The 13,621-nt window shown below is 35.5% G+C and overlaps 1 protein-coding gene across 5 annotated transcripts in view; it reads left to right on the forward strand.

Moving 5' to 3' along the window:
* The window catches only part of LOC114901424 (putative RNA-binding protein Luc7-like 2), a 57,114-nt gene that overhangs the window by 32,000 nt on the left and 11,493 nt on the right, over nucleotides 1-13,621 (forward strand). For all 5 annotated transcript variants that reach the window (XR_003795127.1, XM_029233118.1, XM_029233117.1 and 2 more), the window contains 4 exons: nucleotides 1,408-1,506; nucleotides 4,525-4,635; nucleotides 8,388-8,531; nucleotides 12,646-12,822. Coding sequence is in view for 4 of the 5 variants with exons in the window: in XM_029233118.1 (XP_029088951.1) it covers nucleotides 1,408-1,506; nucleotides 4,525-4,635; nucleotides 8,388-8,531; nucleotides 12,646-12,822 (531 nt within the window). In the remaining variant the exon portion in view is untranslated. The remainder of the gene's footprint in view (nucleotides 1-1,407; nucleotides 1,507-4,524; nucleotides 4,636-8,387; nucleotides 8,532-12,645; nucleotides 12,823-13,621) is intronic.

The raw sequence follows: 13,621 nt of genomic DNA on the forward strand, positions 1-13,621 counted from the left end.
CACAAGTTAGGTACTCAGCTGTCAGTTGAAGGATGACAATGTTTACTGCTGCAATGTTTTGTTGTAGTTTTACTTTGTTCATAATTTGTGTAACAAAAACAAAAGGAATATTTACTATACCCTTTTGAATTATTGTATTCACTTTCACCAACTTTCCAGAGATTCTGTGACATTCCAGTGATGGGATAGCATACCTCTAGTTGGAAAATCTCTGCTTTGCTCTGATCACCTTTAATCACATCTGTAATTATCTTTACATCTAGCCCATTTTTTTCTGTTCAGTATGCTTCCAAAAGGATTTCATGAAAGATCTTATCAGTTGCCCAGATACATGTAAAAGTGGACAGAATTTTAGAAATTTTTGTCTCAGATATGAGAAAAGCCTCTAATTGGGTAAATAATATCTAATTGGAATTTCAAGTAGAAGGATCCTAGTAGATTCCTTATTGAAATAAATATCTACTTGGTATTTATTTTATTTCCCTGACATATGCTTATCAAAGTGGGGCCAGATACTTATTCTTTGTGAAGTTATATTGGGTTTTAATAAATTACCTCTTTACTAGTTCACCTGGAGTGTTGTCTGGAATCTATATCAAGATTACCAGTCTATTGTTTGAGGACTCCATCTTTATTTGAAAATTAGAGTGTTATTCAAAGAATATTGACTATAATTCAGCAGTTTGATTTGCTCGCTCTTCTGATTTTAGTTTAGTTTATTTATTTATATTTGGCTGTGTTGGGTCTTCGTTGCTGCGTGCAGGCTTTCTCTAGTTGCGACGAGCGGGGGCTACTCTTCATTGTGGTGCGTGGGCTTCTCATTGTGGTGGCTTCTCTAGTTGTGGAGCACGGGCTCTAGGTGCGGAGGCTTCAGTAGTTGTGGCCCGCAGGCTCAGTAGTTGTGGCTCGCGGGTTCTAGAGCCCAGGGTCAGTAGTTGTGGCACATGGGCTTAGTTGCTCCGTGGCATGTGGGATCATCCCGGACCAGGGGTCGAACCCGTGTCCCCTGCATTGGCAGGCAGATTCTTAACCACTGCACCACCAGGGAAGCCCTACTTTGATTTTAAATTAACTTTGTCTTTCTGTGTTAAAGGGCCAAGTGAAATATGTTTTGAGATAAAAGCTAGAAGCTCTTCTCAGATTCTGACAGGCTTTTCCTTGCCCATGTGTTCTTAAGTACACAAGTGATCATGGTTCCCATCTGTTGGTAGACAGAATTCATGCGGGTTATTCCATGCAGGCACCAAGTTTTATACCTGTCTGTGAAATTTTGTAATTTGAAAGTCCATAAATAAACATCTGTATGACTTAATCATTATTCTGAAGAGAATTGTGGTTGTTAATGAATTTTTGAAAAAGTATATTTTCTGTTTTAATAATATGTGTCTTTTTTCTCCCCCCACCCAGAGAATGGATCTTGGAGAATGTCTGAAAGTCCATGACCTGGCTTTAAGAGCAGATTATGAAATTGCATCCAAAGAACAAGATTTTTTCTTTGAACTCGATGTATGTCATTTTGCTTCAAGTTAGATTATCTTTTGCAGTAAAATATTTTGAATATGGATTCATATCTCTTAATGGGAAAAGGCTCTTAGCAAATTATCTTTTTTGTGATTATATGAAGGGTAGTACTAAATTAAGATTATGTACTTTCTTGACTAACAATAGTTTTTAAAAATAGGTGAAACTGGGTATTTTAAGAGAATGTGTGAAAGTTGTGCACGTCATATATTCTTTTGAAAATTAAGCATATTCTTCCCAATTAAGGTGGTTGTGATTAAGGAAATACCATCTTAAGCAAATGTAAACAACTAATTTCTAGTGTATATAAAGCCCTTTAATTACTGAATTTTTACATTCGTATTTATTTTTGTATTTGTAAATACATATGTAGAGAGAGGGAGGATATTAAGGACAATGTTGTTTTTTATGTAAAACTAATAGAAGAAATATTAGAGGAAATAGAAGGTACAATTTAGGTATCTAAAGGGCTCAAACTCTTGACTTTTTTTTTTTATACAGACCTGAGAATAATTGGGACTTTTTTTTTTTAATAGAAAACGTACCAATCAGCGTTACGTAAAACGTACTGATGACCATAAACCTTATATGTTTTATCAGTGAGGTAGTAGATGTTTCATTTGGTTTGGGAGATAAAGTAGTAAATAGGCCCCCCCCCCCCGGCCGATCTACTTTTTTGAACTTCCAGGAATTTCTGCTAACAGAAATGAAGTCATCAATGTAAACATAATTTAATATGGGGCTGGAGCAGTCAGGGAAACACCTTAAAGTGATTGTGTTATGATTTAATCTACACTGGGCATAAAATACAGCAGAAATTCACCACCATGTAGATGTAGGGGTATGGTGTTTTCAATCTTTTTCTCTTATGGTATGGTAATACATTGTTTTTACATATCAAGTATCTACAGATTAAATTTCTAGAAACAGAATAACTGAGTCAAAGGCCAGTTTTGCCTGGTTGCCCTCCATGAGAATTATCAATTTATACTCCCACCAGTATGTATGAAATTATCTATTTCCCATAGGCCACATAGTGTGCTGTCAAGATTTCTATGTAGCTTTGATAGATGAAATGTGAAATATAGTGTAATTTTAATTGGCATTTCTCTTATGAGTGAGTTTGAAAAAATTTTATGGATTTAAGATCTGTTTTTATTTCCCTTTCATTGAACTGTCAGTGTACATTTTGCAGGGGGTGGGTGCTATTTGCTAATCTTGGATGTTAGTATTTTTCTAATTGATTTGCACTGACTCTTTACAGATAACGAAAATTAGTCTCTTTTCTCAGATAATACATTGCAATTTTTTCCTATTTCTTTTTTGGTAGTTGTGAGTCTTGCAAAATGTTTGTATAGTTGTCCAATTTATTAATCTTTTAAAAATCTATTCGATTAATTCAAAAGGCCTTCCCTATCCTGATGTGATGAGAATTCTATCTCATGGTTTCTTCTGGAATTTTTATGGCTTTGTTTTATATATTTAAATCTGTGATCCAACTTAAATTTATTCTGTTATAAGGAATTGAGGTGTAGATCTCCCTTTTTCCAGATGGCTGCTTAGTTGACCCAGCACTATTTATGGATTAGTTCATCTTTTTTTAAAGATAAAATTTAAACTAAAAGAATTAAATAGCTGTTTGTTTCTCATCACAGATAAAAGGTTTTATTTTGCATTTTCATGAAATTCATGGGTTAATCAACCATTTTTAGAATTTGATACGTGTTGAGTAAATTTTTATTTTTAAACATTGTGTTTTGAATTAGTTGTATTTCTCTACAGTAAGATATGAAAGTCTAAATCGGTTGGTTTGGGAATAAATCTTTAAAGTTTACTTTTAAATGAATTATTATTTAATTATAGATATATTAATATATGCCCGATGAGTGTCTTTTATATAAATATTGACCTGGATTTTTGCAGTGTAGACACTTTTAAAATTCTCAGTGGTTTATTCTTTGAGAAAAGGGCAGGTTTTTCTGATTGTTAACATTTTCATTGTGAAAAATTTGAAAAGCACATGAAAACAGGTTATTAAAAATTATCCGTATATTCAGAAATAATTACTGTTAACATTTAATGTATGCTCTTCCATTTTTTCTATGCTACTTTATTTTACAAAAATGAGATCTTGCTGCATTTAACGTTTTGTAACTTTTTATTTACAAATAAATCATGACCATTTTCTTATATCCTTAACGTGTTCTACTAACACCTTTTTTAAATGGCTGAGGATTAAATTTTCCAAGTGTTACCTGGATATTTAGGGTATTTACAACTTTTCACCATTAAAAATAACACTGTGAAGAACATCTTTGAATATTAATTCCTCCATATACCTCTGATTACTTTTTTTAAAAATTTTATTTATTTATTTATGGCTGTGTTGGGTCTTCGTTTCTGTGCGAGGGCTTTCTCTAGTTGTGGCAAGCGGGGGCCACTCTTCATTGCAGTGCGCGGGCCTCTCACTATAGCGGCCTCTCCCGTTGCGGAGCACAGGCTCCGGACGCGCAGGCTCAGCAGCCATGGCTCACGGGGCTAGTTGCTCCGCGGCATGTGGGATCCTCCCAGACCAGGGCTCCAACCCGTGTCCCCTGCATTGGCAGGCAAATTCTCAACCACTGCGCCACCAGGGAAGCCCTGATTACTTTCTTAAAACAGATTTCTAGAAGTAGAATTACTAAGTCGGGTCATTTTTAAAGCTTTTGATAACGATTACCATGGTGCCTTTTTATAAAGGCTGTGCTAGTTTGCGCTTCCTTCAGCAGAGCATGAGAGTGGCAGTTTCCTTATAGCCTTACCTTTCCTGGGAATTATTTATGTCTATTCTTTGTCAATTTGATAGATGATGAACAGGTTTTCAATTTGTAACTGAACCCAGTTTTGTTATTTTTTTATTCCCATGGTAGCATTTTAAATAATAAAGTGTAATTTGTGAGTAAAGATATTTATGAACAAGGTTGGTTTTTCTTGCAGTAATTGTCTTTTAATTAAACTTTGTAGGCTATGGATCATCTGCAGTCATTCATTGCAGATTGTGATCGAAGAACAGAAGTGGCTAAGAAAAGATTAGCAGAAACTCAGGAAGAGATCAGTGCTGAAGTTGCAGCAAAGGTAAGACTTTCAATCATTTCGTTAATGCAAAGTATAGTTTTACCTCACTACTTTTGTTTTAACTTTTTATTTTGAAATAATTACATTCATAGGAGATTGCAAAGACATATATAGGGAAATTTTACATACTCTTCCTTTAGCCTCCCCTAGGTTAACATCTTACACAACTACAGTACAGTATCATAAGCCAATAAATTGGTATTGGGCCAATCCTTACATTTAATTCAGATTTCACCAGTTAGGCATATGTGTGTATAGCTCTATGCAGTTTCATCACGTGTTCCTTGGGTAACTACCACCATAATTAAGTTACTTAACTGTGTAGCATCACCACATACTCCCTTGTGTTACCCCTTTAGAGCCACACCCATTCCCCACTAGGCCCTGGCCACCACTAATGTATTTTCCATCTCTATAATTATGTAATATCATTGAATATTATGTAAGTGGAATCATGCAGTATGTATCCTTTTGAGACTGGCTTTTTTCACTCAACACAACTTCCTTACTATTCATACAGGTTGTTCATCAGTAGTTCATTCCTTTTTATTTTTGAGTATTCCATGGTATGTATATACCACAGGTTAACCATTCACATATTGAAGGACATTTGGGAAGGACCTTGCGGTTATTGGCTAATACCAATAAAGCTGCAGTAAATCTTTACGTACAGATTTTTGTGTGGACGTACGTTTTCATTTCTGTGGGATAAATGCCCAAGGATACAGTTATTGGATCATTTAGTAAATATATTTTTAGTTTTGAAAGGAAGTGCCAAACTTTTTTCTAGAGTGGCTGTACCATTTTACATTCCTGCCAGCAGTGTGTTAGTGATCCAGTTTCTCCACATCCATGCCAGCATTTGATAGTGTCACTATGTTTCTTTCTTTTCTTTCTTTTTTTTTTTGGCCGTGCGGTGTGGCATGTGGGATTTTAGTTCCCCGACCAGGGATCAAACCCGTGCCCCCTGCATTGGGAGTGTGGAGTCTTAACCACTGGACCGCCAGGGAAGTGCCACTGTGTTTGATTTTAATCATTCTGAAAGGTGTGTGGTGATATCTCACTGCAGTTTCAGTTTGCATTTCCCTAATGACTAATGATGCTGAACATTTTTTTCATGTGCTTATTTGCCAACTGTATAACCTCTTTTGTATAACCTCTTCAGTGAAATGTTTGTGTTTGTCTTATGCCCATTTTCCAAATGGATTGCTCATTTTTTTAATGTTGAGTTTTGAGTATTCTTCAGATGTTCTACTCTACTTACTACCTTTTAAAAATGTTTTGTTGACTACTTATATGCAAAAAGTAAATAGAAAAGTACAGTGAACCCCAATGGATTCGAAGCCATCAGTCTTGTGCTATTGTTTCATTATTTTAAAAGCAAATTCTAGACGTCATATCATTTCACCTCTTAAACATAACCACAAAATTACATCCATAAAGGTAACAATTTAAAAAAATTATCCAATATCCAGAATGTGTTCATTTTTCCTGTGTAGAGTTGGTTTGTTGAATCAGAATTCAAAGTCCGCATATTGACTTTTGTTGGTTTGACTTACTACTTTATTCAGTATAGTCTGGCACATTTTATGAAAACGCAGAATGGAGACAAAGTTACTCAGTAGAGTTTAGGTGACGTGATTAAATATAGTGCTCATATATGTGTGTACAAAGGGAAATGGATTCCTTTGTTTGAGGAGAGGGTTACCTTTAACCAACTTTTTCTGGAAAGTTCCCTTAAGATGGGGACTGTAAAGATGGGCATCCTAAAGTACAAGGAATCTCATTTCTCATGGTTGAAAGAGATCCACAGGTGTTGGCTAGACCCCAGCTGTATTGATTTATACAGTATTGTATTGGTTATATATCACCACAAAAATGCTGTTTAACAGACTACCTCAAAACTTAAAACATTAAATATTTATGTAGCCCATGAGTCTATAATCAGTGACTTAGGCTGAACTTGACTGGGCAGTCATTCCTGTCTCAGCTGGGCTCACTCACATGTCTTCCAGTCGGCTGGAGGCTGCTGAACTATGGCCTAGAAGGCTAGCCTGGCCATGTTCCCATGGTGGTAGCAGAGGTGCAAAAGTATCAAGCCCAGTCATACAAGCATTTTTTAAGCCTTCCCCTATGTCATATCTGCTACCGTCCTGGTAACCAAAGCCAGTTACATGGCCAGGTTCAGAGTCAGCGTATGATGGTACTCAGTTACGTAGCAAAGGGCACAGATGCAGGAAGGGTGAAGAGTTCTGGTCGTTAATGCAGTCATTCTGTGGCAGGTATTTACAGAAGATAACATTTTCTTAAAAGTGGTAGGATAATGATAAGAGAGTTGGGGATTTTTTTGAGGGACAAATATATTGGATTGAGGTAAATTTAAGAAGGAAAGATTACTGGCACACTACTTTGTTGGGACTGGATGTCCATTTCAAATCAAAACCTTCTTTGCAGAACTTGCCTGGTAGTCCAGTGCTTAAGAATCCTTCTTCCAATGCAGGGGACACGGGTTTGATCCCTGGTGAGGGAACTAAGATCCCACATGCCATGGGGCAACTAAGCCCACGCGCTGCAATGACTGAGCCCACACTCCACAACTAAGACCCAGTGCAGCCAAAGGCGAAAACAAAAACTTCTTTACTAATATTATTGGCCACACAGGCTGAGTACTTATTTTGTAGCCAAAGTAAAAACATAAACACAGTAAAGACTGTGTTTATGTTATCATATGCTGTTAAAACAATAAGAATGAACTAGATTCCCACGATGATGGTGGTGGTGAGGAGGAGGCATATCAAAACGCAAGGCAAGAATTAATCCTAATGGAAAGACATGGACTAAGAGAGAAGGGTGCCATGCTTGTCTACTGAATATCAGTAATGTGCTGCGTGCATGTACAGGCACGTTTTCTCGTTTCTCACAATTTTGTGAGATTATCCGTACTTCTCAGATGAGGAAGTAGATTCAGGTTACGTAATATGGCCAAAATTGCATGGCTGTTAATTGGTTTGGCAGTTGGACTCTAAAGCCATATCTTTGCTTTAAAGAACATCCTCCAGTTCATTTCTTTTAACTCATGTTTGAGCGTATGCTATTTCTTGGGCATTGGAAATACAAAAATGGTATATAGATATCTTTAAAGTGGTGTGATATATATAAAAGTAATGGTCATAGAAGATACGAAGATGGCACAAAGGAGGGTATTGCCCTCTCTGCTTAAGTGTCTTAAGTGAGGGTAAGGTGTGGTGATTGATTGTTCTTCACATAATAGACTCTTGAGTTGAATCTTACTGAATGACAGACATACACTAGGCAGGTAAGGGAGGTAATGGACGACATCGCAGGAAGAGGGAGCAGTACGTGCGAAGTCACAGAGGAAGAAAACAACAGAGTAAGTTTGGGAAACTAAATATAAGTGTAGATTTGTTGTGAAGTTGGAGAACAGAAAGAGATAGTTTGGAAAGGTACAGAGAGCCAAATTGTGTACAAAAATGTATTTTATACTTGGAATGCACTGCCAGAGCAGAGGTTGAGAAGTAATAGTTACATTGAGATCAGTTGTACCCCTGAATTCACTGAAGTAAAGGCAGGCAGGCTCAAAACATCTTGATGTCCCACCAGTTCATTTATGATACGCTCAGAAAGCATTAGTTATACTCATATTGCCTTAGATGATTTATGTCTTTTTATGCAATATTTTGAACTTTGGTACATTCTGCTTTTTATTCATGATCTTTTCTGATTCTCTCCAGGCAGAACGTGTTCATGAGTTAAATGAAGAAATCGGTAAACTGTTGGCTAAGGTGGAACAGCTAGGAGCTGAAGGGAATGTGGAGGAATCCCAGAAAGTAATGGATGAAGTAGAGAAAGCACGGGCAAAGAAAAGAGAAGCAGAGGTAACTAAATTCTTTATGGTAGTTTATAGAGCCTTAGTGTCTGTACTTCCTAAAGAACATATATTTGACTAGAAATTATTGAAAAATTATTACTATTAAAGGAAATTTAAACCAGTTTAAAAATATTTAACTAGTTTGTATCATACTAATGGGTTGTATATCAAAATTAGTGGTTGTTTTGGAATTTAGAGTCATTGATCCTATTGAAATTTATAACTAGTAAATGAAATTAACTAAACTAGCTAGTCATACACAACAGTCTCACACACAATCCACACACGTGCAGTCTTCATATACATGGTCACTATGATACCCTACCCCCTACTCCATGGCCCATGCAACTATAGTATTCTCTCTTCTTACTTAGTACAGTCTGCTAACACATTGGGAGCCTCCTCTCATTCTTCCTCCACAGCACAGATCAAAATCTGATATCCTACAGACAAAGTTCTATTTTGTTTGGTCCCCCTGATATTTTTTAGAAAATCGAATGCCTTTGGATGAAAGTGTACTCTCCCCTTTACCATAGTCTCCATTGTTCCTAACTGTATCACACCTGGGTTTAATTTTTTCTTACTATCTAGCCTTTTAAGGCAGAAGCTCAGATAATTGGTTTATTTTTTAATTTTATTGAAGTATAGTTTATTTACAATGTGTTAATTTCTGCTCTGTAGCAAAGTGACTCAGTTATACATATGTATTGTTTTCTATTCTGTTTTATCACAGGATATTGAATAGTTCCCTGTGCTCTACAGTAGGACCTTGTTGTTTATGCATCCTGTGTATACTAGTTTGCACCTGCTAATCCCAAGCTCCCAATCCTCCCTCCCCACACCCCTTAGATCATTGATTTTAGACCGTTTAATGCTGTAAGTTTTCTTCTAAGCACGATGGTAGCTTAGAAGGTATGAAACAGATTTTCATATATTGTGTTTTTATTTTCATTCATTTCTAAATATTTGCTAATATTGCTTTGTGATTTCTTTTTTGACTTGTGGGTTTTGAAGGCATGTGTTTAGTTTTTACATATTTGGATTTGTTTTTTGTTTGTTCTTTTCAGATTTTTTCTGTTAATTTTAATTCAATTCTGTTGTGGTCAGAGAACATGTGTGTGATTTCAGTTTTCTTAAATATGTCAATACTTGTTTTGTGGCCCTGCATATGGTCTGTCTTGGTGAACTTTCCATCTGTACTTGAGAAGAATGATATTCTGCCTTGTTAAATGGAGTGTTCTATAAATGTCAATTGAGTCAAGGTAGTTAATAGATTTTTTCAAGTCTTCTGTATCCTATTGAGTTTTCTGCCTATGAGAGGAGTGTTGAAGTCTCTATAGTTGTGGATTTGTTTATTTATGCTTTTCATTTTGTCAGTTTTTGTTTTATTTTGAAGCTCTGTTATTAGGCTAATAGGCATTTAGGAGTGTTGTATCTTTTGATTAATTTAATCCTTTATTATTTTGACATGTCCTTCTCTGTCCCTGTTAATGTCCCTTGTTTTGAAATCTCCTTTATCTTATGTTAATAAAAGACTCTCCAGCTTTCTTCATAAGTTAAGTTGTGTTACTATAAACCCTAGAGAAACCATTGGAGGGGAGAAAAGAGTTATAACTAATAGTAGCAATAAAATGGAATCCTAAAAAATACTTAATCCAAAAGAAAGGCAGGAGAAAAGGAACAAACAACAGATTGGACATATAGAAAATAAATAGTGGGATGGTAGACTTAAACCCAGTGTACCAATAATTACATTAAATGTAAATGGTCTCAACAATCCAATTAAAAAGCAGAGATTGTGAGACTAGATTTAAAACAAAACAAAACAACAACAAAAAACCCCCACAAGACTTAGCTATATACTAGCTACAAGAAACCCACTCTAAATACAAAGACACAGATTAAAGGTTCTAGGCTGAGAAAAGATATACCAAGTAGCCATTCTAGATAGCTTTAATGTCTTAATATTAGGATTTCTGGAAATGTAGTTAATATCAATCCAGAAAATAAGTACTATGAATTTTAAAATGCACAAAGTATTTTATAGCTAGTTTATTTCCCCAGAAGACTCGGGTAATGAAGCCAGCAATCATTATTACTCTCCTTCCATATATTGGAGTTTTCATAAAACTTCATATATATACACTTGGTGATTTACTAGTATTACCCAGTAGCTCAATATTGTTAGCCTGTTATGTATTATCAGTTGATTTTTACTTAGGACAGTGCATTAAATTGTTTACTTTCCTATTATAGATTGTGTTCAACTGTACGTAATAGGAAACTTAACTTACAATGACTGAACCAAAGAAGGGTTTTGTTTTTCTCATCTAATAAATACTTGAGGTTAGGAAGCCTGGGGCTGGTACAGTAGCTCCATGATGCCATCTAGCATACAAGCTACTTCTAACTTTAAGTTCAGCCATCCTTACTATGTGGATTCATCTTTATGCTCATCAGTTTGTGGTAGCACTATGGCCACTAAGCCTAAAGCCTTTCCTCTATGCGTAAGTAGAAAGAGGAGGAATAACAAGGCACAAAAGTTGCGTTGACTCGTCTTGTGTGTTGTGTTTTCAGTTTTCCTTTTTAAAATTTTTTTATTTTGAAATATTTTAAGAAAAGTTAACACATCGTGTGAAGAATTCCCCTATGTCCTTCACCCAGACTCTTCAACATTTTACCACATTTGCTTTATCATTTTCTTCCTACATGAGTGTGTGTGTGTATTTTAACTGTTTGACAATAAGTTATAAATATGCTGCCTCTTTATCCCTAGATACTTCAATGTGTATTTCTTAAAAGCAAGGATATTTTATTATATAACCACAGTACAGTTATCTGAATTAGGAAGTAACATTGATACAGTACTATTAATTAATCTGAAGACTTTGTTCAGTTTTTGCCAGTTGTCCCAATAATGTTCGTTTTGAGAAAAGGAAAATTTTTTTGTTTAAGATCCAGTCCAGGATCACGTATTGCATTTAGTTATGTTTCTCTAGAGTCTAATATAATCTGGTACCTCAGTCCTTGTTCTACATGATCTTGACAGTTTTGAAAAGTATAGGCTAGTTATTCTGTAAAATGTCCTTCACTTTGGATTTGTCTAATATTTCTTTCTCATTAGATTTTTGAGAGGAACACCACTGAAATAATGCTACAGCCTTATCAGAAGGCATGTGTTAGTGGTTTGTTCATTTCTGGTGATGTTACCTATTTTTCCACTGTGAAGTTACTGTGTTTCCCTTTTGTAGTTAATAAGTGTCTTGGTACTGACATTGTAAGTATTCTGTTTTCCATTGCTTCTTGATCCACAGGTTATAGCAGCTGTTGATGATTTTCGTCTGAATCTTTTGACTCCTTTTTAAAGAACTTTCCTGTAGATTCTGTCAAGCAGTGTCCACTTATATCTCCTTAGCAAAAGCTACATGGAAGCTTGGAAATGTAATGTTTTTAGCTGGCCATGCTGCTGCCTCAAACAAAAATCAGAATCCTGTTAATAAGGAAAGAGAGTAGAGTGGATACGCAAATCCACTAATATTTATTATTTCATTAATGAACTTAATATAAATAAAATGATTTGAGTACAAGACATCTTAATCTCCATAAGACACCTTTCATCTTTGTCTTTAGAGCTACTCTGTTTGATGGGAAGTCTTATCATTTGTACGCCCTGTCTGCATTTACATAGGGGGGAAATGATATGTGGGCAGGAAGGCAGTGGAAGGAAGCTGTAATAGTATGGAAGACATGCAGTCCTTTTCCCCAAGCATGAGCGACTGCTGCTTCCTTGATCCTTCACTGATGTATACTTTTGGGGTTGCTACATCTCATTTTTAACGAAAATTATAGAAAACAGAACATTGAGAAAGCCTTTTAAGAAAGTTGTATCATGTTACTGTTATGGTATTTCTTGACAAAAGAGGCTCTGATCTTTCATTTCCAGTGGAGAAGTCCCGAGGACAGAGGATTGGGGTAATGGGGAATCTGTAATATTCGTGACAAAATAGTCATGCTTTTGTGTGTTCATTAGAAACATTTTTGGTATAAACATAGTGTATTTTGTGTAATTGTATGATTTTAATGCAGTTTATATGCACATTGTTTCTGTCATTTTTGTTTAGGAAGTTTATCGGAATTCTATGCCAGCTTCCAGTTTCCAGCAGCAGAAACTTCGAGTCTGTGAAGTTTGCTCTGCCTATTTAGGTCTTCATGATAATGACAGACGACTGGCTGATCATTTTGGGGGTAAACTGCACCTGGGATTTATTGAAATAAGAGAGAAGCTTGAAGAATTAAAGGTACATTGGTAAATTAATATCCCTCACTTTATCCAATATAGCCACTCATTCTTTTGATCTGTGTAAGTTGTCTTTTTGTGTAGTATTCTTGATTGTGATTCAAGACTATTCTTAACTGTGATTCTGTTAACAATTCATACTGAATAGTGTAGGATTGTAAATGGAAATACCAGCTTGTTTAATGGATGATATCTGAGAAACAGACTTTAAAAATCCTCTTACTCTGGGAGGAGGTACTATTTTGTCTTGGATACGATGTTGAATTAGGGAGGAACCTTGCAAACTGGGTTCTAAAATAATGCCTAAAATTTCCAGTGATACTTTCTTTTTTTTAATAAAATGAATAGTAATTTAGTATGATGTTTACTTTAAAGGAAGATTGAAAAAATGATCCAATATTTATTTGAAATATTTTGCAGTTCACTAAATGGCAAACTGGTAGGACCTCTAGTTTTATGCTTTTGCCCCCATTTCAGAAAGGACTTAGAAACCAATTTTTTAAAAAGGACAATCACTGTCGCTTAAATATATAGGCTGTTGTGAGAAAGGCAACACAGCTCTTTACTCGTCTGCTGAGTTCTGAGAAGATAAACAAAAAAAAAAAGGTTATTTCTAAAGAGGTGAACATAAGCAGAGTCAATGGAAAGGATCAATTTACTTTTCAACAATCTGATGTGGCTAGTTTTTTAAAAAAATGGTGGCACTGTAGCATTTTGTCATGAACTGAGGACTGTCTCAAAGATGGGAAACACTGGGAAGTGACTTTTTGTGCAGTTATCACTGAAATTAACCCAGGATC

Source organism: Monodon monoceros, unplaced genomic scaffold, assembly GCF_005190385.1.
Source record: "Monodon monoceros isolate NGI ecotype Baffin Bay Population unplaced genomic scaffold, NGI_Narwhal_1 Super_Scaffold_2, whole genome shotgun sequence".
Lineage (NCBI taxonomy): Eukaryota > Metazoa > Chordata > Mammalia > Artiodactyla > Monodontidae > Monodon > Monodon monoceros.